Genomic DNA, 27,071 nt, shown 5'->3' with positions numbered 1-27,071 from the left:
GGGGGAGGCCACCTCCTTTCGTTCCGACGGCTCAAGGGAGGTTTTGGAGTGGCGGGTGGCCGCACTCCCGAGCTGCTTCGGTGGGGGTGAGCTGCCCCGCTTTGCCAGCGGCATAACGTCCCGGATATAAGCCGCACTTTAACTTTTCACGATCAGAATTTGGGGGGGAAAGTGTGGCTTATATTCGGGCCAATGCGGTAATTGGGGGCAAATTGCATGGAGAGTCCTTGCAAATCCTGGATGGGAATCATCGCTGGATATGGAGAGTCCATTTTCAGAGACCTCCCACATGGTGACATGCTCAGTCCTCTGACTCTAAAGCAGGTCTGCACAGCCATCATCTGTGGCTTGCTCGAAAACCCTCCTGTTTCTGTTTTTGCAGTCCCAGGCAGGCACAGCAACAGCAAATACTTGACACTTACTGAATCCTCGAGAGCTTCTGTGCATGGTTGGCAGGTTGCATTCAGCTTGGTACATCACAAGTTATGTGTGCATTTGCTCTAAGAGTCAGCTGAGCTGCCATGGGGACCAACATCCTTGTAGGGAGCATGTAGCTACAGTGGTGCCTCGCAAGACGAAAAGAATCCGTTCCGCGAGTCTCTTCGTCTTGCAGTTTTTTCGTCTTGCGAAGCAAGCCCATTAGCGGATTAGCGCTATTAGCGGCTTAGCGGGCTTAGCGGATCAGCTGATTAGCGGCTTAGCGGATCAGCTGTTTAGCGGCTTAGCGGATCAGCTGTTAAGCGGCTTAGCGGATCAGCTGATAAGCGGCTTAGCGGATCAGCTGATAAGCGGCTTAGCGGATCAGCTGATAAGCGGCTTAGCGGCTTGGGAAAAGGGGGGGGAGGGGAAAAACCCTGCAGGAACTCGCAAGACATTTTCGTCTTCCGAAGCAAGCCCATAGGAAATTCGTTTTGCGAAGCACCTCCAAAACGGAAAACCCTTTTGTCTAGCGGGTTTTCCATCTTGCGAGGCATTCGTCTTGCGGGGCACCACTGTATTTCATGTAGTAGAACACATCACGTGACTCAAGCCATTGTCATGGATGTACGGGAAAACCTGTACATGTTGGATGTCATGCGCAACATTCATGTGTTCAGTTCCACTAAATTCACCCTGGGAACTGGTAGTGGGGCTGTCTAGATGGCCCCAATACCAAGAATAGTAGAGCTTTCCCCTAATGTCAGGCTTAAAGTATTTGTACGGTATTGCGATCTGGCATATCTTCTTAGGACAACTGAACTGCCATCTTGTGTAGAATAAGTAAGATTGTTCCTTTTAGTCAATTCAACCAATTCAGCTTTTTAAAAAAATATTTATTTATGTCGTGATACATATATGAAACATTTACGGTACATAGTATTACATATACATTATATTTGTAAATTCACATTTCATTATGTACCAACATTTAGTCATTTCTTATTTGCTTCTTATTTCTTGCCTTATGTCTTCCTCCCCCCGTGCGTGACTTCCTTGTTTTTATTTTATAACTTCATTATTGTGATTGTAGTTTTGTATCTTGATAATTAAACATACATTCTTGTATATCTGTTTTAACTTAACTTTGTGAAATCACCAATTCAGATTTTTTTTTACACCAACAAATGTGGTGTTCTGGGACCACTGTCCCCATGCTATCCTTTTTAAATTCAAAGCATAATCTGGTGCTTCTCCCCTCCTCTCCCTCTTTTCCTGTATCTGAGCCATGTTTGTGGCTTTCTAATGGCTGGTCCAGCCAGAAGAACGCAATGCCTGACTGCATATAGTGAAGTGCCGCTTATGTGAGATGTGTTCCTAGAAAGAAAGGGAAGCAGCTGAGTTGTGAAATTATGTTTGTAGGATTCCCAGATCCTACTTCCCCAAACTCTTCAGTCAGCTCCTCTAACCTTCAGTGGACTTTGGGAGCAAAGTTTGCTCTACATACATTACATGAGCGGGAGTCCAGGAGTCCATTGTTAATATCTTGAGTGGGGTGGGGGCAAGCAGGCTACTGCTCTAGTAGGGTGAAGAGACACTGAGAAGATGGCAAAAAGGGGAAAGAGTTGTCCTGGCTCTGTGATGACTGCCTGATGTGATGACTCTTGAAGGGTCTTCAGTGAAGAAGATCCAAAACACCACGAGGAGACTTGAGGGGGGAGCATACAGACTTAATGACAGCGCTGAGAATAAGGGATGCCTCTTGCATTCTATGGGATGCTTATATTTTGCTTTAAGCAAATTTTGTCAGTCTTTTGGGGGGCCACATACTTACAGTGTCTTTACTGGCCAATGTGGCTTCCATGTGTCTCCCTCCCACTGACTAGATCAAGCTTTCCAAACACAATACATTGGGTTAACACAATATTATAGACTGTCTGACCTCAAAACTGGCCACCAGCCGGGCTGCCTGTTTAAATTTTTTCATAATGTCTTGGCGTTCAATGGAGCTTTTCTTGGCAGATTCTAATATTAGGGGGTGGTTTGTTAAGCTTCACTTACCCTCTAGCTTTCTCCAAGTAACAGCGTGATTGTCACAGGATCCTGTCTCAGTTGTTGCTCAACTGCAGATGGAGACAAGAGGCTCCATTCTTTTCTCCGTCACCCGCCCCAAATAAAGAGGTAGAAGAGGGGAGTTGCCCTTCTCTTGATTTACTTCTAGATCATGAGTCTGGGCAGTAAAGGAAGTGTGCAACACAACAACCTCCAGGTATGTCTCGTTCTTTGGATCATTGTGGAACGTTAAACTCCAGCTAAGGAGAATAACATCTTTCACAGTTGAATTTTCTGCAAGAGAGAGGTCTCATACAAAAGGCAAAGGCTGCTGTGGTTGAGTAGGAAATTTCTTCATCCAGCAGGGTAAGGAGGCTTTGGTGCAAGATTATTGAGCTGAACCCTAGCCATAAGTGCACAGGGCAATGAGTCTAGAATGCTTTCACATTGTCCCTAATGGTATTACAGTATAATACTCGCTTAGAATAAAGGCTTTATTAGATGGCTCCGGAACGTGTGATCTGTGCATTTCATTATGAACGATTCGACTTTCCTCTTCTGATAAGTGTGAGCATATATGTTAGAATTGGACTAAATGTGGCTAGAAACGCCCACACTTCATTAGATTTATTACCTGCCCATCGCCACAAGTTTCCAGAGTTGGGTTTGAAGCAGTCCCAAAGGTTTGATTATGGCATTCATTTAAAATGACAGCTTCAAACAGCTTTGCAAACATTGCGTCTTGCAGGCTCTTTTGGTGCTGTAAGCAAGGTAAATGTTGACGAACCGGTGTTGAGACCTAGAACTCAAAACAGAGTCATGATCTGCATTATTCTGTAACCTTGCACTGTGTGTACCAGTCTTGTTGAGAAGTGCTGTGATGCATCAGAACCCTTTCGCTTTCTCGTTCCACTTTCTGCCCTTCCCTAGCACAAACAATGAGTGATAGGTGAGCAGGGAGACCCCTGGGGGAAAGAGGAGAAGGCAAGGGGATGCAGCTCCGCAAAACAGGCTGAGCATAGAGGGGGAGGAACAATCAGGCAGCTGGAAGAAGACTATGGGAGAAATCCCTGTGGCTCTGCTACTGTAGAGTGGAGAATGTCAGTTCTCATTTGCCCACATCTGAAATCCTCCCATGTCTTGATGGCAGATGAAAGGGTATGAGAGTGGACCATTACAGACAAGTAACTCTTTCTGCTTCATGGAGTTGAGCACTAATTTGATTCACTTGCTGTAACTCAGATTGCCATAAAGGTGAGAGATTTGCATGGCATGTAGACCTGAGTTCAAATCCTATAGCCTTGCCTTGTGCCATTTTTCTGTGAAATGGGGCCACTAAGGCCTAGCTCAGTAGCTTTTTAAGATAAATGTAGGCAACAATTGTTAAAGTAAAAATGTATGCAAATAATAAATTTTTGCTTCTTCTACTAGACAGGTTTTTATTGATATATATAGCTAAAAAACAAATACAGAATTGTAAACAAACATGACTTGGTGTATCCCACTCCCCATCCCTCTTATAACATATCAGTTGTTGTTGTTGTTGTTGTTTAGTCTTTTAGTCGTGTCCGACTCTTCATGACCCCCTGGACCAGAGCACGCCAGGCACTCCTGCCTTCCACTGTCTCCCGCAGTTTGGTCAAACTAATGTTGGTAGCTTCGAGAACACTGTCCAACCATCTCGTCCTCTGTCGTCCCCTTCTCTTTGTGCCCTCAATCTTCCCCAACATCAGGGTCTTTTCCGGGGAGTCTTCTCTTCTCATGCGGTGGCCAAAGTACTGGAGCCTCAGCTTCAGGATCTGTCCTTCCAGTGGTGCAGGTTATTAATATGTTTCTACTTCCCCTTACAATATTCCTCAAGACTTAATTTGATCTAGTCCATTTCTGCTTTTGAAGAAGGCAAAACGGTTTGGTCTCTTCATTGGAAGCTTCTGTGAAATCAACCAGCTTGCTTCAAATGATCTGCTGGGCAATGACTGCATTGTAGATGCATTATATTGAAAAGGAGCCTTGAAGCAAATGTCTGGCTCCAAATCCCTCTCAATGTTGACTCTTCATACTTAACCATAAACACTGACACCCCCTGAGTCACAATGCTTGCATCGCCATTCCTAAGGTTATCACTGGGCCAGATTTTTTCTATTTACCTAGCCTAACTGGTTCTTCCCCTCCACCCGGTCACCCATTATGTATCTGGTGATGGGTGTTCTGTTTTGTTTCTGTAGTTCTGCAGTAGACAGATGGAGTTGTGACTCCTGTTTGGGAGAGACTGCAATGCTAGACTCCCTAGTTTTCATCATTTTGTCCGTACTTGCTTATAATGGGTTATGTCACTAGGAGAGGCTCCCCTTGAGGCGTTTTTTTCAAGGAAGTTGCATGCACTTGTTGAAACTCTAGGGGGGGGGGAATATTTAATAGTAAGTATAGGAGGTGTCTTTGAAAAGATGGGGGTTCCTTTCCCACCTGATGAACACTCCAATGGTTACAATACAAAAATAGATGTGTAGCCTATGTGGATTGCTGTGGTTATGCACTCTTTCTCCTGTTAGCTGGCTGGACTGCAAAGGAGCTGGCCTTTGCTGACGCCTCCTATGTGTGTCACCTGCAAGAGCTGAGTGTGCGCTATTGAGTGCATGCACTCCTTGAAACAGCCTAAGTCCAGGCATGCCATTGCACCAAGAGTTATTCGAACTTTCTGGCCCATGAGCACAAGCAGGATTTTGAGAATGTTGTGGGAGCCATCGCAAAATAGCTGGGATGGGGGAGGCGTGCCCATTTATAAAATGGTGACTGCGGTGTGCATGGCCAGCCGCACAATGCTTGTTTCAGGGAAAGCACATTGGCAAGGCAGAATACAGTGGTACCTCGGGTTACAGACGTTTCAGGTTACAGATGCTTCAGGTTACAGACTCCGCTAACCCAGAAACAGTACCTCGGGTTAAGAACTTTGCTTCAGGATGAGAACAGAAATTGTGCGGCGGCAGTGCAGGCCCCATTAGGTAAAGTGGTACCTCAGGTTAAGAATGGACCTCCAGAACGAAATCGTGCTCTGGCAGTGTGGTGGCAGCGGGAGGCCCCATTAGCTAAAGTGGTGCTTCAGGTTAAGAACAGTTTCAAGTTAAGAACAGACCACTCCAGTGCTCATTTTATAAAACACTTAAAAAAAGAGGAAAAAAAAGGTCTGTCAGGCAAACCACACATTCCACAGAATGCAAACTTACTCCCCCCCCCCCCTCTCTCTCTCTCTCTCTCACACACACACACACACAAAATCTGTTTTTCTCCTCAATCACACACACACACACACCGGGACACACTTTTTCTCCTAAACACCCATGGCCTGCTCCATTTTTCTTCCTTCGTCCATTAACACTGTGGGGGTTTGGGAAGGGGGGCAGGGCTTGCAGTCAGTCATAGATGCTCACTTGAAATCTCAGACTGGACGTGCCTGTTGGCAGCATCCCATTATAACTGTTCCCTCTGCCAGCGGTGTCCAATTAGAAATGTTCTTCTTCTGGCAGCTGGGTGAAGAGAACATGGCTCTAATTGGACACCATCAACAGAGAGAACTGATGGTTCTCTACCCCCTCATTTCCATGCCTGCTGGCCAATTGAAATGGAAGGAGTATCGTAAGCAGCCGACACTGGGATGTGTGAAAAGAAACTCAGGGTTGTTGACCATTGTAGCTCATGATATGACCTAGAGGAGGTTCAAGAGCCTGGTAGGTCTCTGTGGGTACCCATAGGCACCATGTTGCTGTCCAGGATAATAATAATAATAATAATAAGAAGAAGAAGAAGAAGAAGAAGAATAGTCACCTGCCATTCACCAGCAGATCTCTCCCAGGTTAAAATTAAAAACAGTTAAAACAAGCACAGCAATAGGATGGGTCCTGGAAACAAACATCTTGGTAAAGAGGTTTGTGTTCAGCATTCACTGAAATGCAGGTTGTCCCTGGCTTGTATATTAAATAGGTAATTCATTCATTAACAAATCTTTATACAGAGCCCAGATTATGCTGAACTGCCACCTTAAGGGTTAAGGCAAAGGGACCCCTGACCATTAGGTCCAGTCATGGCTGACACCGGGGTTGCAGCGCTCATCTCGCTTTATTGGCCGAGGGAGCTTCCGGGTACAGCTTCCGGGTCATGTGGCCAGCATGACGAAGCCGCTTCTGGCGAACCAGAGCAGCGCACAGAAATGCCGTTTACCTTCCTGCCGGAGTGGTACCTATTTATCTACTTGCACTTTGATGTGCTTCCGAACTGCTAGGTTGGCAGGAGCAGGGACCAAGCAACGGGAGCTCACCCCGTTGCAGGGATTCGAACCACTGACCTTCTGTTCGGCAAGTCCTAGGCTGTGTGCACCACCCATGTCCCTTGACCTTAAGCGTAGAGGATTGGAATTAGCTAGTCGCAATTGTCTGTATTTTTATTGTCTTTAAGGCGATTATTTGGGGTTTAATTCCTAGCAGAGATGTGTAGAAAGCAGAGGGGTGGGGGAGCTATGCCCCTACAGTGGTAGCCTGGGTGCCACCACCTGCACCTGCGCGGACGCATGAGGTGGCTGCTGATTAGAGAGCAGCTGCCTGTTTCAGATCTCATGCCACCCTGTTTGAAACCCTGTGCATATAACCTGGGGCTGTGGAACACAGAATTAGGTTACTATTCAGATCAAGCTACAAGGAGAACTCTGTGTGCCTTGAAGCACTTCTTGGAACCATCAGAAGCCTCTGCTATTCATTGGTAATCAAGATTATCACAGAAGGAGAAGCCTGCGTATTCTGTGATGTGGGTCTTCCAGAGCCCACTGAAGTCTCTTGAGGACAGAGTTTTCCAAATTGTGTCGCACAAATGCTCCCCGCACTCCTTCTGGGGCTGGTAAGGGGTTAGTTTAACCTCCAGTTTGCTACGAAACTGAATTACTGTGCCATGAAACGATGCGTGTCTAAACGGTTCGCCCGCTGCCTCTCCCCCGCCCCCCCCCAGCTGTAGGGTGGCTGAGTGGGAGGAGGCAGGTAGACTCCAGGGGCCCCGTGGTGTGCCCCTGGGTGCACTGCCCCAGGCGCCCGAGGGGCTTCCTTCACCGCTGAGCTCAGTTGGTTAGTGTGTGGTGCTGATAACATCAAGGTTGCAGGTTCGATCCCCATATGGGGCAGCTCCCTATTCCTGCATTGCTGGGGGTTGGACTACACAGGATCCTCCGCGTCCCTTCCAACTCTACAATTCTATGATTCTATGAATCGTTTCCCCTGCTTTACTCTCCCCACCTTCTGACCAGTGTGGTGTAGTGGTTAAGAGCGGTAGTCTCGTAATCTGGTGAACCGGGTTCGCATCTCCGCTCCTCCACATGCAGCTGCTGGGTGACCTTGGGCCTGTCACACTTCTTTGAAGTCTCTCAGCCTCACTCGCCTCACAGGGTGTTTGTTGTGGGGGAGGAAGGGAAAGGAGAATGTTAGCCGCTTTGAGACTCCTTAAAGGGAGTGAAAGGCGGGATATCAAATCCAAATTCCTCCACCCAACCACTATATAATGTCCCTAGTGAACCAGCTCTTAGTGAAAAATGCATCTAGGGGAAGCATAAGCTGGTTTGTTAGGCTGCTCTTTTTTTAGAGTTTTGCCCAGGGGCAACTTTGTTCCTGGAGATCACATCAGTTCAAACAGAAAAAAGGTGTTGCGTCAGCAAAAAGCCCAGTTCAGCCATAATTTTTGTTTAATTTTGCCCCTGCTGCCAGCAGTCAGCTATTTAGTCCTCTCTCGGTCTAACAATATAAAAATACAATATTAAAAATCATTGGTGACATCATATATGCCTTTTAAATCTGACACAAAAGGCACCCAAGGACCCCCCCCCACTGCTTTAAGAGGCTTTATTTTAAAAGAAGCTTCAAGCGGGCAAGGCAGGAAGAGAATGGTGCATGGAAGAAAACACAACCATTCCAGTTGATCCAGGTAGGTTGCTGACCTGCCCATGTGTAGCATAGCAGCGCTGAAGGTCAGCTGGCTCAGGTGCATAGCTGTCAACTTTTCCCTTTTTTTAAGGGAAAATCCTGTTCGGAATAATGGAATTTCCCTTAAAAAAAGGGAAATGTTGACAGCTATGCTCAGGTGGTCTCTGATTGACAGAAGGGCACTTGCCACATTGGGGACATGGACCATCGCAGTGCTATTAACAAAAATATCCCACCCTCCTTTCTGCTAGACGGAAATATTTTCTTGTGTACCGATGGGAAGACATTACCTCTCTGCTTTGATGTTATGGCGGGCAGGCTGGCTGGTGTAGGACACAACTTTGTGGTACCCAAATCCTTCAAAAACAGGAGCTTAGTGGTGACATCTGCTAGGAAGAAAGCAGGGCCTCTTCGTTCTCCGGCCCTCTGGCCAGCTACTCCAATACGGTACTCAGGTTGAGTGGCAGAGTTTGAGCTGTGTTCTCAAAAGCCTCTGTTAAAAGTCTCTATTAAAAATAGATTTATTTATTTTTATTTGTAACCATAGGTAAAGGAAAAGGGACCCCTGACCATTAGGTGCAGTCATGACCGACTCTGGGGTTGCGGCGCTCATCTCGCTTTACTGGCCGAGGGAGGGTACAGCTTCCGGGTCATGTGGCCAGCATGACTAAGCTGCTTCTGGCGAACCAGAGCAGTGCACGGAAACGCCGTTTACCTTCCCACCAGAGCGGCACCTGTTTATCTACTTGCACTTTGACGTGCTTTCGAACTGCTAGGTTGGCAAGAGCAGGGACCAAGCAACGGGAGCTCACCCCGTCGTGGGGATTCGAACCGCCAACCTTCTGATCGGCAAGTCCTAGACTCTGTGGTTTAACCCACAACGCCACCCGCTGTAACCATAGGAAACCATGAAATGTTTGCCAAGATACCATAAGCAGAAAATTCAGTACCTCTATCCTAGTTAATCTGCAGGAAATTTTCATAAGTTTTAGGTAGGACCTGTGCCTAGCTTTCTAAGCAGGCTCAGTGTAGTTCTACCCTGATTATAATACATAAGCCTCATGAAAATGATTAAGGCTGCCATCAACATTGTTTTAAACTACAGTGGTACCTTGGGTTAAGAACTTAATTTGTTCTGGAGGTCCGTTCTTAACCTGAAACTGTTCTTAACCTGAGGTACCACTTTAGCTAATGGGGCCTGCTGCTCCGCCACTGCGTGATTTCTGTTCTCATCCTGAAGCAAAGTTCTTAACCCGAGGTACTATTTCTGCATTAGAGGAGTCTGTAACCTGAAGCGTATGTAACCCGAGGTACCACTGTATAGTGGGAAAACTAACTTTGTATATACTCTCAAGGGGTTTTTGTGGGTAGGGGACATGTAATGAGAGCTGAGATCCTCAAAAAGCTCAACTGCCAGTATCCATTTTGTATTTTTGTGTCTACTTGCACAGAATAACCCTCCCAGCCCCCCAAAAAGCTTTGCCAGTTGCCTACATGTAGCTCATGCTGCAGAGGTTTTGCAGCCTGATCTAGATTGTTGCAGTGGGACTTCTTGGCTTTCACAGCTGGGAATGGGAGCTGCAGCTGAAGCGAGCCCTTTTGAGGCTGGCAGAGTCAGCCTCCCGTATTTGTTTTCATGCATCCTCTGATCTGAACTTCTCTTCCGCCTCCTGAAAGCGTCGGTTTCAGCTGGCTTTTGTAACTTCAGTTGAAATGAAAGTGTGCTTTGATTTGCACCTACCCACTGCTGGAGTTTGCAGACCACAAATTGCTTACCCCCCGAATTGTAAAATGCAGAACTTGCGGGTTTTGAAATTGGCACATTTCACACGGGGGCTTGACAGCGTGGTTGAATGGAGAGTGGTGATCTTCAGCCACATTCTTTCCTATAAGCAGACTCTTTTACTCTCAACCATTGCCAGCATCATTGCTTTTCTGTGGGAATTTGGCAAAATTACAGCTGCATCAAATCTTCTCTCTCTCTCTCTCTCTCTCTCTCTCTCTCTCTCTCTCTCTCTCACACACACACACACACACACACTTTCTGTTACTGCTCCAGTATCTTTGTGGGGAGTGGGGCAGGCTTTCTTCTCCCCCGATGACATCACAAAGGACAAATTAAGCCAATAGTAATGCAGTGGTACCTCGGGTTAAGTATTTAATTAGTTCCAGAGGTCCGTTCTTAACCTGAAACTGTTCTTAACCTGAAGCACCACTTTAGCTAATGGGGCCTCCCACTTCCGCCGGAGCATGATTTCTGTTCTCACCCTGAAGCAAAGTTCTTAACCCGAGGTACTATTTCTGGGTTAGTGGAGTCTGTAACTTGAAGCGTCTGTAACCTGAAGCATCTGTAACCTGAGGTACCACTGTATGTTAAATAGTATATGAGGCAGAATTGAATCTACTGGTATCTCACAACACATCTGTCACAAGACCTAAAAGTGTCTCCTGGTGCTACTTTCTGGACTGACCCTGCAGGTAGGAGCAGAACCACTACAATACTGTACCTCCAAATCCTATCCTGCTGAACTAGTCTGTAACCTGAAGCGTATGTAACTCGAGGTACCACTGTAATAATTAATTTTATTTAAACCCTGCCTATCCGGCTGGGTTTACCCCAGCCGATGGTTTGCCCTCTGTTAAATGGAGGGGGGAGTGAGTACTCCCACTGCTGATGTTGTGTGCTTGCTTTGACCATGAAGATGCACAGAACCACAGCTGCAAGCTCAGGGGTATAGCATTTGCCTTGGATGCAGGAGATCTCAAGTCCCTGTCTCCTCAGCATCTCCAGGGTAGGCCCACCTGGGAAAGAAACCAGGAGAGCTGCTTTGCTGGTCCATGTAGACGAGACTGAGCAAGATAAAGGGAAGTTCTGACTCAATATAAAGCAGCTTGCCTACGCTGCTTCGGTTTCAATGGAGTTGGCAAAACGACGATAAGTGGAGAAAGTCTGAGCGTACTCCCCCATTTTGTGAGTGGCAAACTCTTTGTCCTCCTGTATCAACGATGCAAGCATGTGTTCTTTTAAAAGTTTGTGTGTCCGCTGTTGGCTTGTTCTGGATCTGGCTGGCTTCGCTCTCTCGCTCTCTCTCTCTTTTGTAGTCCCCTTTCATAGCCTGCTCTGATGTCTGTTTTCAATTCCTTCAGCATCTGTGTGTCTGCTTTCTATTCTCTTCAAAATCCCAAGAGTCTTCACTCCCCTTCCCCCATGTAGCTTAAAAAAAACACAGACACACAAACTTGAGGATGCCTTAGCCAGCCTTGTGAACTGCGCTTTTAAAAAAAGAAAATGCAGAAATATGTGAGTCACAGCTTAAAATCTTATACCTTTTTTGGCAGTACTCTTGTGTTCTTTTTGGATGTCTCCCCCCCTTAACTTTAGTCTTCTTCAAAGCCTCTGGTGAACTGTTAGTTCAAAATGACAAGAGTATTTCTTTGTTCTGGTATTCTGGAATATGTTATAGTTCTCCTGTGCACTGTCAAACTATTCAGCTCATGGTAGGGCAGCTGTTTGTAGCGGAATGAGACTTGCTACACCACCTCCCCCCCCCCTTTTTCTTTTTTTGTTCCAGGTTGGGTACACTCACTGCAATTCTGGGTATTTGCTTCTAATCTTCATGACTTAAAGGTAACTGTGAAGACATGTTAATAATTGATACAACTCTGTCAATAGTGCAGAAGCTTGCTTTGGATCTGCAGCAGCACAATTATGCTTTAAAAAACCAGGGGGTGGGGACTTTTGTGATATCTACTGTTGTTGTGCCTAGGACTTGCCTATCAGAAGATCGGTGTTTCGAATCCCCATGATGGCGTAAGCTCCCGTTGCTCGGTCCCTGCTCCTGTCAACCTAGCAGTTCGAAAGCACGTCAAAGTGCAAGTAGATAAATAAGTACTGCTCCAGCGGGAAGGTAAACTGTGTTTCTGTGCGCTGCTCTGGTTCGCCAGAAGCGGCTTAGTCATGCTGGCCACATGGCCCGAAAGCTGTGCGCTGGCTGCCTCGGCCAATAAAGCGAGATGAGCGCCGCAACCCCAGAGTCGGCCACAACTGGACCTAATGGTCAGGGGTCCCTTTACCTTTACCTTTACCTTACTGTTGTTGTGATAACTCTTAGAGAGGTCAGAAATGATTGGACCATGTGCAGAGGCCCCATAGAATTAACTTTTAACCCAGGGAAGAGTTTTAATTTGACAGTGACTGAGAACCATGGCTTGTGGTGCAATCCTGTACCCATTTACCTGAGAGTAAATGCCATTGAAATCAATAGGACTTCCTCTGACTGGATATGTATAGGATTGCTATCATTGTAGCACAGTGGAAGGAAATTAGCCGTGGGCCAGTCATTGGACAAGTTGCCTAATGGAGCTGCTTCTTGGCTAATGATTATCCAGCTTATTTCATAATTTGTCTTGTATAACTAGATCAGGTCTTAGTATCTCAGCTTCAGAATGTGCGCTAGCTTGTGAAATGAGGAAGCCGGGCTGATTTGGGTCGTGTGATCTCTTGTTGACAAATCCACACAGGTTGCTGATTTACTTTTGTTTTCCTCTATGTACGTACACACTTAAAAAAAAAGTATTCAGATTATTTTTGGGTCTAAAAACTTTGATACTAACAAGTTTAGCATTATCAGGCTATTTTTCTTTTCTTTTACGATCTGAATGTGTACCCCACCACCTTTTGAAAACGTGGCTGTTTTAATATGCTGGCTTTTCATTGATACCTGCAGCTGCATGTAGATCACTTTTGTTGAACAAGTGGGGCGATTTCTTGCTAGTGGGGTACCAACGCTTCTCCAGTATCAGTAGCATGCTGTCAATACATTGAACTGGCGTGGGGGACACCTGCAAGGAGATAAGCCTTCTTAATTATAGCTGCTTTCCCTACATGCCAAAGGATCCATATAATCAGTGCTAGAATTTCCCTTCTAGTCTGTTTCATTGCCAAAGGGAACTTTCTACCACCTTATAAACACACACACACCTCCCCCCTCACCCCAAGAAGGAAGAGAATATTTGAGTTTCGGGAGTGCACATGTTTCAAAGAAATTGAATTTTAAAAATTAATCAAACAAGAAATCATTGTTCAATTGGTGAAGTAACTCTTTGTGGCAATAGGAAGCCAGTGTGGATTTGCTTCCCTTTAATGACCACACACAAAAAGTGAATAGTTCTGCATTCATATGGCACACTCATATAACCTTTTTTAAAAAACAACAACACCCCACAACAAACCCTTCTATTGCTCTAGGCATGGTGCACGGAGAACATTTTACTAGGTACTAGGCATTGGCACTGACCAGTAGGTGCCCAGAGCAACCAGCTGATCGGCATCGATTGCGGCAGTGTTGTTTGTGTTGCTGGCAACCATTTCAGCTCTCTCCCCTCCTCCCCGGGCACTGCTTAAAGGTAACCTGTAGAAACCAGTTTGACCACAGAGCAGGACAGAAACAAAACATGGGGAGGAATGTGTGTATTTGTGGGAAGTGTGTATTGTGGGCAACAATACTTTTGCTTTGCTCAAGGTCCCCAAGAAGTTAGCATTTATACCATGGGTAGGCAAACTAAGGCCCGGGGGCCGGATCCGGCCCAATCGCCTTCTAAATCTGCCCCATGGACTGTCCGGGAATCAGCGTGTTTTTACATGAGTAGAATGTGTCCTTTTATTTAAAATGCATCTCTGGGTTATTTGTGGGGCATAGGAATTTGTTCATTTCCCCCAAAATATAGTCCGGCCCCCCACAAGGTCTGAGGGACAGTACCAGCCCCCTGCTGAAAAAGTTTGCTGACCCCTGATCTGTACTAATGCCAAATCTCCTGATGTGAGGAACGCTCTAAGGGGTCACTGACCTCTGTTTCAGATATATATCTGTCAGGAGGCTCTGCAGCCGAATGAGCAGGGCTTTATCTGGAGTGGGAACGGGTGAAGATGGGTGAAGAACAGCACTCCACCTCGTGTAAGCTATGCTTCTGAGAGAGGAGGGGTTGGGGGTGCCTGTCTCAAATATTCCTTAGTTTATTGCAAACATGCGCCTCAGCTATGTTCTCTAGGAGCAGACAGGCATTCATTACTGCCTCATTCCTTTCCCTGCCTATGATGGTTTCTCCACTGAGCATGCAAAACTGCCTCGGAGCAGTAAATCAAAAGTGAAGGGAGAGGATTTCTGCAAGCGTGGGGGGAAGGGGAGAGTCATCTTCTGATGCCCCTGTTTTGAACCATGCTTTCCTACCCCACTGAGCTATTTTCACGTAACTCCCTCCCCTGGAGCTTCCAGCACAACTGCCCTTTTTTGGTTTGCATCTAGTGGAGCCGCCCTCAGTGCAGCTGCTTTTTTTTTGGTGAAATTAGAAGTGCTCATCTCATGGTTGTCCCCCCTTCCATTGAATAAAGCCACCACGCAGGGCAGAGAATAGTCTTGTAGGAACAATTACCCTTTGCCTCCCATACGACAGGGAACACAGCAGCACATAGCACTGTACTTGAATATTTAACCCCTGGTGTATGTTGAAGGGGAAGGCGGAGCTGGGGAGCATTTTTCAAGGGCCACATTCCCTTGTGAGTAACCTCCCAGGGCTACGTGCCAGGGGTGGGCAGGGCTATAGGCAAAGGCGGGTGGAGCAACAGAGGTGGTTCTTACCTTCAGCGTAAGACTTGAGAACCTCTTGCCCCAAAACGGCAACCAGACATTCCATTTTGGCAACTGTAACTTTGGTTTAGGGACGCGGGTGGCGCTGTGGGTTAAAGCCTCAGCGCCTAGGACTTGCTGATCGAAAGGTCGGCGGTTCGAATCCCCGCGGCGGGGTGCGCTCCCGTTGCTCGGTCCCAGCGCCTGCCAACCTAGCAGTTCGAAAGCACCCCCGGGTGCAAGTAGATAAATAGGGACCGCTTACTAGCGGGAAGGTAAACGGCGTTCCGTGTGCTGCGCTGGCTCGCCAGATGCAGCTTGTCACGCTGGCCATGTGACCCGGAAGTGTCTTCGGACAGCGCTGGCCCCCCGGCCTATAGAGTGAGATGGGCGCACAACCCTAGAGTCTGGCAAGACTGGCCCGTACGGGCAGGGGTACCTTTACCTTTAACTTTGGTTTAAGGAGCCATTTGGCACCTAACACTGCTTACCTTTGTGCAGTACATTACGTTCCAGCCACTCCAAAGTCAGAGGTTTCTATACAAACTCACCAACTCAGTAAAAGTGCTTGAGGAGGGAACAGAACAGGGTTGGAGAGGGGTTTAGGCATTACCTGAGGGAGAGTTTCGCAGGTTGGATGGAGAGCCCCACCGTAGATGGTGCCCTCTCATGCCCCCATTAAAGGAACAGAGCAAACAGCACCTCTGTTGTCTTGAGGAGACCTAACCCTCTCTTCCTTTCTTATGTCTGTGTTTTAGGCCTGGACTGTTTGAAGGCCATCAAGAGGCTTGAGGCCTACCTGTGAGACTGCTGGAGTACAACCTGCTCCACCCACAACTGAACCTGACCTCTCCAGTTCCACCACCCTGACTCCTGTGCAAAAGAGCTCTCACACTTGTTGCCAAAATGCCTATTTTGAAGCAGCTGGTGACAAATTCCGCCAACTCCAAACGCCGCTCTCGGGCCGACCTGACTGCAGAGATGATCAGCGCTCCCCTTGGTGATTTCCGCCACACCATGCACGTGGGACGGGCTGGTGATGCATTTGGGGACACCTCCTTCCTCAACAGCAAGGCTGGGGAGGGGGAACAGGAAGCCGCTGAGGAGACAAGTTCCTCATCCAAACCAGGCCTGCTGTCACGCAAGTTCCGCAGCAGCAAGCGGTCTCAGTCCGTCACCCGGGGCGACCGGCGGGATATGCTGGGCTCTCTGAGGGACTCTGCCATTTTTGTGAAGAATGCCGTCTCCCTCCCTCAGCTTACTGAGAAGGAGACGGACAGGAGTGGTGGGAAGCAACTGCCCAAGAGCCTTTCCTCCAGCCCTGTCAAGAAAGCCCCTGAGGAGAAGACCCCTGAAGAGAAGCACATGAACGGTGCGGCAGCCGCTCTTAGCTCTGGGCCCCACAGTCCTGGCTTGGAAGAGCGGGCCTTTGGTGACATAACGGACCTGCCCTTGGTAGTGCCCAAGGGCAGCTACGGCATGAAGCACGCAGAGTCCATCATGTCTTTCCATATTGACCTGGGGCCCTCCATGTTGGGGGATGTCTTGAGCATCATGGATAAGGACCCATGGGAGCAAGAGGATTCTGGTTATCATGGTGCAGAAGACCCCCAGAGGGAGGCAGGCCCTGCGGAGGCATTGACAGGCCACTGGCTTGGCCAGGAAAGCAAGCTCCCCCAGGATTCCTTGGTTCAGTCGGATGACAGCAGAGCAGCAACCTACAGCCCTGGATCTGCCCGCAGCATTACCAGTCGCCTGACAATGGACAGCAGCTCCATCTCCAGTGGCACCTCTGTGGGAGAGGAACAGCGTACTTTAGTCTCCAGGGGACAGAACCAGGGCGTTCCAGAGCATACGAGGCAGGACGCTGCTAAACAGCCGGAAAAGGAATTCTCCTTCATGGATGAGGAAGACGACGAGATAAGAGTATAAGAAAGGTGACTGGAGCCTTTACAGTTGGCTGGGCTCAAGAAGGAAAATTTTTCAACAGATTCTGGAATAAATTGTGGTGCGGAAAAAGTTGAATGCTCTTGACCCCCTTTCTCAATCTTCAGTTTTCAACACCATCATTCCGTTAAACAGACTGTTGAAGAAAGATGGTGTTTTCTTTTGTTTAGTTTTCCCTGTTTTGGGGGGTCTGAGACAAGGAGCAGGTGGGGGGGATTCACATTTAAATGGCCTCTTTAAAATATTTTGGGTGATTCCAGAGTCAAAGGAATAAAAGACAACGCTTGAGCATATTTGAAGAAACATTCTTCGCAGGAGAGAACTCGGAGTGTAATGAAACAGGTTAAACAAAAACAAAAGCAGGCCAAGAGTTATTTACTGGCAATATAGAGCTGAATACTAGAGCAAAGCTCAAAAGAACTAGTTTCCCTATTAATATATATATTTTTCCTTTACATTTTTACTAGTACTTATTATTATTATTATTTTCTAATTGCCCAGGAGAATACCATTCTGGACCTAGCACAACATTGAAGGATGCAATATATTTGTAGACAGCAAAAAAAGATGGAAGCTTGAAATAACCAGACCCTCCAAATCTTACATGTTTTGGAAGCTAAGCGTTCTCTCCCTGTGGGCAGGCCTCTGGGAAGATCTACAAACGTTGGAATTTACGCTAGAGATTTCGTGTGGTTTTTTTCCAGATCAGAGCTAGAGGAACTCTTTGGGAATACATATTGTGGGGGGTGTGGTGATGGGAGAAGCACAGCTATTTTACCTTTTGCCTTTATGTTGGGTCCTTCTTTTGGTCTTGTTTTGGGCACACAAGTTGATGCTAGCAATTCTTGGAAGAGCATGACTTAAACCCTCCCTGCCCCTGAATGTTGCCACCTTTGATGGTGGTTATGTGAAACTCTCCCTGTAGTGAAATGTTTTCATTTAGCTCCCAAGGACTGTTTAGAATTCCCCAGTGCGAGGTGAATTTCAAGTGTGGTGGTCAGTCTAGCTGTCCCATTGATAAAGAGAAATATTTTTCTTTCCCCCCCCCCTTTCTGTTTCCAGGCTCTTCCTCCTTTTATAACACGGACAAGATGTTTGTGTTGTTAGGAAAACTAATGGGGGAATGTGGCTTACCTGCACGCCTACAGGTGTAAACGGAAAGTCCCACAAGCAGCCTAACCTGATACAACTTCATCCTTTCTTAGTTGAGACTCTAGAATATCACCAAGGCTGACCGAAGAACAATGATCTTGGCACTCCCCATTCCAGGAACAATGGAGACTCTGCCCTGCTCAGTTCCTCCCCATTGAAATGGCTTTTAGGGCCCTCCCTCCCAGGTTATTTGGGAGCTGCTGCTGACATTCCTGCCTCCTAGAGTTTCAATTTTTCTTTTTTCTTTTTTGCCTTCATTTTGCAGGGCATTAAACACTTAACTCCTGCCTTAATTTTTATTTTTTAACTTTTTGTTCATACTGTATATTAGATTTGCCCATCCCTTTGGGGAGTAGGTTTATCTCCCTTCTTCGGATTGTGAATTTGTTGCTTGTGTACAGGTGTTCCGTTGGTGCGTTGGATGGAGGACTTTTTAACATGGAAGTATGTTTTTGTTTTAAAATTCAAAGAAATTAAACTATAGTGAAAAACAAACAAAACCACAGACCTTAAATCTATTGGGAATGTTTTCTTTTACTTGTGGGAGGGCTGAATGCAAAAAAGGAAGAACTGGTTAGATAGTTGAACTCACATTACTAAATCAGGAAGACTTACAAACCAACGAATGGCAGAGATACCACTCTAATCTTAGGCCTCATTTAAGTGTGGTGCAGGGACGCGGGTGGCGCTGTTGGTAAAAGCCTCAGCCCCTAGGGCTTGCTGATCGAAAGGTCGGCGGTTCGAATCCCCGCAGCAGGGTGCGCTCCCGTTGTTCAGTCCCAGCGCCTGCCAACCTAGCAGTTCGAAAGCACCCCCGGGTGCAAGTAGATAAATAGGGACCGCTTACCAGCGGGAAGGTAAATGGCGTTTCCGTGTGCGGCTCTGGCTCGCCAGAGCAGCGATGTCACGCTGGCCACGTGACCCGGAAGTGTCTTCGGACAGCGCTGGCCCCCGGCCTCTTGAGTGAGATGGGCTCACAACCCTAGAGTCTGTCAAGACTGGCCCGTACGGGCAGGGGTACCTTTACCTTTACCTTTAAGTGTGGTGCATTTTCTGACACTGTGTCCATTAGGCCAACACAGAAACCACACTTGTAATCTTTCTCTTTACTTGAATTACACTCCTCTCCGCCCCCCAAAAAAGTCTATGCGGTGAGCTTTAACTTTTCTTTTGAGTGTTTTTGTGTGTAGAATTGTTTCTTCCCTCCTTCACTTTTTCCCTGTTCCGATCAAATTGGCAGATTTCCCCCCCCTTTAACCTGAACAATGATTTCTACTATGGCCAAGGGGGCGGGGGGCATGTGGTAAATAATTTTTATGTTGTAGTCCCAGTCAAAAGTGTTTTGTTTGTTTACTAAATTATTTACAGGCTGTCTTTTGGGGCATAGCCCACCCAAGCCTGCTCTCAACCTCTTGAAAGCACAATAAATAATCAAAGGGAAATCACTGGGGGTTTTTAAAAACAACAAAACAGTTAAAACTGTCACAAAACCTAACAAAACAGCTAAGCATACTTCTTTAGGGGGGAAAGAGGCAGTTTGGAAAAGATGTTCTGTTTTAACAACCTGCGGGGTACCGACCGTGCCTAACCTCCTTCAAAATGATGTGTAAACAGCACAAAGTAGGGTTGTAGGGACACATGGATTTAGCCCCTCCATTCTCAACTATAAAGTTGTGAAGGTCTGAAAGCCAATTCAAAGTGTTTGCAGCTGAATGCACTTGGAAACCCCCTTTCAAATCCTCCTGTTCAAAAGGGGGAAGGTTAAGAGTGGCCACTGATACTGGGCACTGGACTGCCACACATCCCCCCACTCTATATAGTTTATGACCCCATGCACTGTTGTGAATGACTGATTAGGGCTTACGGTCCATGCAAAATTGGGGCTTGCCTCCTGCCTTAGTGTGTATAGACTCAGATTTCACTTGTCACAGGAGTAGGGCGGGAAAGATCAGCCGCATCACGCAGCTTAAGGTTGCTATGTTGGCTGGAACTTTAGGGACACCTTGACCCACATACATGCTGTTAGCCCCACACCAAAGAGTAGACTCCAGGCTTGCACCGTTGACCTACCAAAGCAAACACAAGTGACTTAACCCTGTAGCAAGGTTTTCCAGGAGGAGTCCACACCACCACCATGTTCACAGTCAAAAGGAGATTTATTGAGCCTGGGCGGGGAGGGGGGCACCCTATATAGGTTGTGGGGCATGTGTTATGCAGAGCTGGTGTAATCTAATGATGTCACAGTAAAATGAAACTTGGGACAGCAGCATTCTTTTCAGAGATGTAGAAATACTTGTTGCCTGGAAACCCTTTTATGATGCCCAGGAGCTGAGTTTGAGCTGTACTTCCTCTTCCTTTTAAATGAGTTTCTCAAAAGCACTGCACCTCTCCAGTCATAAGCTTGCATCTCCTTGGGGTGGGAGAATCCAGCTCCTTTCTAGCACCGCATTTAGCCGTCTCACTTGTAAGCTGCATCCATCCGTCTGAAGAGCGCTGCGTCCCAGCCACGCGCAGCTGCTTTCGCTCAAGGCGTGACCTTATCTGCCTCACCCACAAGCCCCCAGTTCCCACACAGCCTGCTTGCCTCCTTCCATAAAGAGCCTTTTCAGCAATGCCCCAGGCACTGCACTGTACAACACACAGTGTGCGGAACCTACGTATTGCTGGTTTCATAACTTTCTGTCGCCCTGGGAATATTTATCGGATCTTTGTGTCCCCCTCTCAGCACTTAACGGCCTACTGTCAAACCAACAATAGTGCAAGTTTGTTTTCAGCAGATGGGTCTCGCAGGGAGTTGGCTTGCCTCAGGTTCCCCTTGTGCTGTGGCAGCCTGCTTACAGGTCTAGCTTCCTCAGCTCACTGCAGCCTCAAGCGTTTGTAAGAACAGGCTCTGGAGAATACCCAAGCAAGGGGATATTTCGAATGCAAGCAGCTAGCAGCCATAGCGTTACTGTAAGAGGAAAGTGGGGCGGCGTGGAACGATTAGCACAGAGCAATGGCAAAGGATATCGGTGCCCTACATCCACTTTTCCAGCATGTTACGAGAGTCAAGTCCCTGTTTTGCAGCAAATGGAAGAGCAGACAATGCAGGATCTATCTGAAACCCAGCACTCAATACAATGGAAATGCTAGCCTGGGACACTGATCCATTGTTCTGTGAAAGAAACAACAACAGCGGCAGCTGGTTGGGGGAGGCCCTTGTGCTCAGCTGAATTGGGGCAGGTTCAGCCTTCTGTTTACTAAACAGCCAATGCAGTGGTTTGGGGGAGCATGGTCAGATAAAGGGGAAAGTCCTCTGGTCTATGTGACAGGCTTTCCAGAGAAGAGGCAATGCAGGGTTGGAAGTACGGTTTGGAGATGTGAAACAAACACGTGCACTAGAAGTTTTAGATTTGATGCCATGCCGCAGGCCCCTTTAACTCCAGGGGACAACAGATTGTGCCCCCCGTTTAGGATAAATTAATGCAGATTGTGCTCTGTTCAGCTTTGACTCTGTACAGCCAGTTTGCAGGAAGTCGGTATACTCCCTCAACAGCATTAATTTTGTGGTTAGGAGAGAAGTCAAGCTTATTTCCAAGTTACGAGGGATGTGAGCAGGCATCCATCCGTCTGAAGAGCGCTTGCCAGCAGATGTTTTCATACGTTCTTTCAAATAATGGAGGAGCAAGATCCTTCCATCTTCTTCATGCAAATTATTTTAAAGGTTGGCACAAAGGTTACAGGTGGAAAACACTGTGGAAAAGGCTCTCTGCATACCCACCCACGTTCATCTGTTGCCAACTTGGGAATACAATTGCAGAGTGAAGGAAAACAAATCATCGTCTTCCATTGACCTAGTGATCCGGTCCTTGATTATGGAGCTGTCACCCAGGGTAGTGGCGAAGTATACCTGTGCATACGAAGACAGCACAGAGTCCTTCAAAAATGCAAGCTCTGTGAGTTGCCAAATTATATCCCCCCCCCAAAAAAAAACGTTCCTGCAATGAAGGTACTTGAAAACTTTGCCGAGGACCTAAATTAAACCTCTTTCCACTACTGCAATTTTTTCTCTTAGTTTGGAAGATGAGCCCTTTCCCATTTTTTGTCTCCCAGCCAGACAGCTGTGGAAACTAGGTTGTTGTTTTTTTCAGAGCCAAAATAACCAAAGGAGATGCTGAAGTTGAAACCTTGGTTGTTTTGGGTAGGGGGGTTGGCTTTAGGAGCAAAGTAGTGTCATAGTTCAAAGTGGTTTGTTTTTTCTTGCTCAGCTGTGTGTTTGGGTTAAAATATTTTTACAAATGCAGAGACTGAGGCTGCAAGACTTGAAATTTTGACCATGCCACTTTCTCCCAGAGGCTCAATTGATACCTTAGAGGCATCTTCAAGTCAGAAGGCTATGCCCATAATCCCTTGGGTGCTGTGCTGGGTGGAGCATGTACAACTAATGGCCTACTTTGGGGACTGAGAGTTCACTTGGAAGTGGAGCCTCTTGACCACATGTGAGCATCTAGCTACCTACCTTTAAGAGGCGTGAGGCTAGGCCTTCAATGAGCCATGGTTTGCGATACAGTGGTAAAGGTAAAGGGACCCCTGACCATTAGGACCAGTCGTGGCTGACTCTGGGGTTGCGGCACTCATCTCGCTTTATTGGCCGAGGGAGCCAGCGTACAGCTTCCGGGTCATGTGGCCAGCATGACTAAGCCGCTTCTGGTGAACCAGAGCAGCGCATGGAAATGCCATTTACCTTCCCGCCGGAGTGGTACCTATTTATCTACTTGCACTTTGATGTGCTTTCGAACTACTAGGTTGGCAGGAGCAGGGACCAAACAACGGGAGCTCACCCCGTCGCGGGGATTCGAACCACGGACCTTCTGATCAGCAAGTCCTAGGCTCTGTGGTTTAACGCACAGCGCCACCCGCGTCCCTAATACAGTGGTACCTTAGGTTAAGAACTTAATTCATTCTGGAAGTCCATTCTTAACCCGAAACTGTTCTTAACCTGAAGCACCACTTTAGCTAATGGGGCCTCCCACTGCTGCCGCGCTACAGCTGTGCGATTTCTGTTCTTATCTTGAAGCAAAGTTCTTAACCCGAGGTACTATTTCTGGGTTAGCGGAGTCTGTAACCTGAAGCATCCATAACCCGAGGTACCACTGTAGATGAAAAGTAGAGCTCAGGACTCCCAGCTCCCAGCTCCCCCACTTCTCTGTTCTCTGCTGCATCCACAGTGTTTTGGCCTTTCCAGGGAGGGTGGACTGGAGAGCCCTACAAAGAAATGGGAGCAGGGGGGAGGGGGAGTACAAACATCATCCATTGTCTTCAGCATTTGCTTTGCAGCAGAAGCGTCAATGAATAAGACGAGCAATGCCCCATGTATTCTCCAGCACCAGAGGCAGAATGCCATTGAATACCAGCTGCGGGGGGTTGGAATGCTTGCATCCTGCTTACGAGTTTCCCATAGGCACCTGTGAAAACAATGCTGGACTAGCCTGATCCCACAAGTTCGCTCTTAGGTTCTTGCGACAGCAGCATCACTGAATAAGAAACTTGGGACTCTGGGCTCAGAACTCCCCGAAGTAGCCATGTTTTCTTTGAGCGATCACATAGACATACCTGGAAAGGTGGAGCATGGGCAATAGTAGCGAGAGCGGATTGTCAGAGAAGGGAATCACCGCCATCATCATTGAAAACACTATCTTCTGAGACACCTGTCGTCTTTAAGACTCTCATTTGGCAGCACGAACTTGCTGCAGGCTGACAGAGCAGAAAGCTTGCCATGGGTTGCTGAGCAGGCAGTATACGAGAGCACTGCTGTGCTCTCATCTAAATAGGAAGGGAGGGGGTGACAGCTATACCCAAAAAGGCTACAGGCAACCACCAGCGCTGAATGCTTGGTAATTAAGTGACATCCTTTTTGGAAAACTAGGAATGCCACATCAACTTTACAGTAACACTTTCCTCTTGGGAACCCTTGTTGCCTTTTGCACAACCCCCACAACTGCAACACATTTCTTGTCTTAAGCCCCCTAACTGTTACAGTCTCAGTCCTGCCAAAGTTAAGCATTGCTAAGTCGCACTGGTTTCAAAAGGAGATTTTGGCCCATCTTAATATCTATCCCATTGAGATCAGTTGCACTTGGCTGCCAATAAATATAGACAGCGGACACAATTGAATAGCTTTTCTCTTTTTGTTCTCAGCCCTACTGTAACAATGTTGAATCCAGCAATGCTCATGTCCCTGATGTCTTTTGCAAGGATTGGAACTTCCAGAGCTGGAAGCAGATGTGAGCTTACTGCCTGAAGCTCTAGCCAAGCTCCCCTTTCGACACAAGAGATAGATCTACACTTTTCAAGGGAACAGGTTGTAGTCGGAAGGTTGACTCTCGAGCTGTTACTTCCATGACAGAGAATTGCCCTGAAAACAGCTCATCAATAACGTTTGATCTTGTGTTCCTGACATAGCCTCTACCTTTTTAGCACCCAATTAGCCAGTGACCTATATTTTCAGATGCCTATTGAGTCCAGGCGAAAATGCAAAAGCCATGTCATTTGTTGTCTATGTCATGAGCTGCAGAGACCATTCCCTGGCTTGATGGTTTCAGAGAAGCCAATTCTGTCAAAGAAAATGACCTCATTCTGCAGGGTTATAAAATCTCTCTGCCAAATCAGTTCTTTCCTTTCTGCATCCTGTGATGGAGAACTAAATACTATGCAAAGCAGCAAAACTGGTCACTTATCTGGAAGCTGCTTTTTTTAAAAAAAAAAAGGATCAGTTTTAATAGGCCGCCATTTGCCTCTTATCAAATTCTGGACTAGTTATGAATGATCTATTACACAGTGTGCGTCCCGGAGGCGGCAGATGGAAATCCAACTGGGAATTTAATTTACTTTGTATAACTTGTTTTGGGGCAGACACAGAAGACGCTACCTTTAATCAAAGTTGGTTTTTGCTGGAGAATTGGTTTGCATTTGAGCATCACTGAGCTTTTCCTGCAGTATGAAAAATGTTGTAAGGTGATTTAGGGATGCAATTTCCACTTACAGTGGGACTTCCAAGTAAACATGTACAGGGATACATTGTCAGTTAAACTAAAATATCCCAGGCGTAGTAGCCAAGAGTTGCTTGCAGCTACAGCCCTCATAAATCCTCAGGCGGGGAACTGTAATAACGCCGTTTTCATTATATATTTTTAAAGTACATATGGAGGCCGCTTGGTTTTTTAAAAAATCTTCAGTATCAGCAATATATACTCTCAGATATCCATTTTAAAAATCAAATTAAAACCTCCTCAGCTGTTTGTCACAGTGCAGCGGTTGTGATCCAAGAATTTACACCTGGAACAGTGATACTTTACTTATTTCATAAAAGGAGCTGGAGTCCAGAGAGTACCACTTAATGGAGAAGTCAAGATCATGGGTAGGCAAACTAAGGCCCGGGGGCCGGATCCAGCCCAATCGCCTTCTAAATCATGTTTCTACATGAGTAGAATGTGTGCTTTTATTTAAAATGCATCTCTGAGTTATTTGTGGGGCATAGGAATTCGTTCATATTTCCCCCAAAAAATATAGTCCAGCCCCCCATAAGGTCTGAGGGGCATTGGACTGGCCCCCTGCTGAAAAAGTTTGCTGACCCCTGGTCAAGATGCAGACATCATCATATGGATAATGGGAATTTCCCACCAAACCATGCAAGTTCCCACAAAGGGTCTTGTCTTCAAGTTTGTGGTGACTAGGCAACAGTGAGAATAGCAGATGAGAGACAATGTGCATGCCTTCTAGAGCTCCACTGTGGACTGAAGGAAATGAAACACACCAGGCCTGGTTTCCATGATGTAAGAACCATGTTCAGTCGCCCATTTGCACGTCCCCAGCAGCAACCTGTGACTGTGTGTGTATCTAGAAAGCTTGAGCAAGCTGCACAGGAATAAGAACATAAAAGCAGTCAGCCCTTCTCGGCATGCTTGCAGTAGAGCAACCCGGCATGCCACAGAAGTCCCAAACCCACTTCCCTCATCCTCTGCGGCCCCTAAAAGATGGGTGGAATCACTGTACTGGGAGCCCAACAGACAGGATAGAGGGGTGTGCATGCAGGACTTGGGAGGGTCCAAGAACATTTGCAGGATGCACACTGAGAGCAGCAGCAACCCTGTAGCTCAGGATGGTGGAAGGCGTAGACCTCTGAATAGGTTTTGATTGCATGAACAGAGTACACAACCGCACCAAAACCTTGGGGACTGCAGTTTGTTAAGGATGCTGGGGATTGTCACTCTGTGAGGGGGTCTCCTAACATGATGAGATTGTGGGGTTTATCTGGGCCCCAGTTTCTGAAAGACAAGCTTTGCAAAAACATTTGGGAACCTCAGGCACAGTAAATCAACAGCAAGCAGCCACACGAGCATGTTATTGGGAAAGGTGGAGAAACCTTCCTAGCAGCTAGGATGTTCTCCCCATAAATTCCCTTCTTGCCGTGATAGACAAGTCCAGGTGGCACATACCTGTCAAGCGAAGCATCTCATCAACACTTACATGTCATCACCATGCACACACTTGTCTTCTATCCTGGCCCTCGATCACCATCTGCAGGCTATTGTAACTTACTGCAAGAGGCATGTTCATTCCCACAAAACATTCAGGTTCTGAACTGGAATCTTTCCCCTGGCTTGTGTTATATCCCCACATGGTACAGAAACTATTTCAAAGATTAAGATGGCACCTCGACAATGGCAGTTAGGATTTACCAAGCACCTGTTCCCTTCCCTTTTCCAGCCGAGAGAGCTACAAATCATTTAAAAGCAACAGTTGGCAAAGGTGTACTGCACATCTAGCAGCAAAAAAAAAGGACGACCAGTTGTGTTCTTATAAAAGAAATGCAGCCCCAAGCCAAAAAGCTAGGAAAATCTTCAGGATTTATATTGCAAGCAGTCAAATTAAGTTTCACAGGAACGTGTAA

General features: G+C 46.9%; 2 protein-coding genes across 5 annotated transcripts in view; both read left to right on the top strand.

Annotated features, from left to right (window-relative positions):
* Positions 1–18,656, top strand: part of CDC42EP4 (CDC42 effector protein 4) — a 45,437-nt gene extending 26,781 nt beyond the window's left edge. For all 4 annotated transcript variants that reach the window (XM_053375436.1, XM_053375435.1, XM_053375433.1 and 1 more), the window contains one exon: positions 15,802–18,656. In XM_053375436.1, the coding sequence (XP_053231411.1) occupies positions 15,950–16,975 (1,026 nt within the window). In that variant the 5' untranslated portion in view covers positions 15,802–15,949 and the 3' untranslated portion in view covers positions 16,976–18,656. The remainder of the gene's footprint in view (positions 1–15,801) is intronic.
* Positions 1–27,071, top strand: part of FAM104A (family with sequence similarity 104 member A) — a 56,146-nt gene that overhangs the window by 10,262 nt on the left and 18,813 nt on the right. The gene's annotated exons all lie outside the window — the stretch shown is intronic.

This window comes from Podarcis raffonei, chromosome 2, assembly GCF_027172205.1.
Source record: "Podarcis raffonei isolate rPodRaf1 chromosome 2, rPodRaf1.pri, whole genome shotgun sequence".
NCBI classification, from domain to species: Eukaryota; Metazoa; Chordata; class Lepidosauria; order Squamata; family Lacertidae; genus Podarcis; species Podarcis raffonei.
This window is presented reverse-complemented; position numbering and strand designations above follow the sequence as displayed.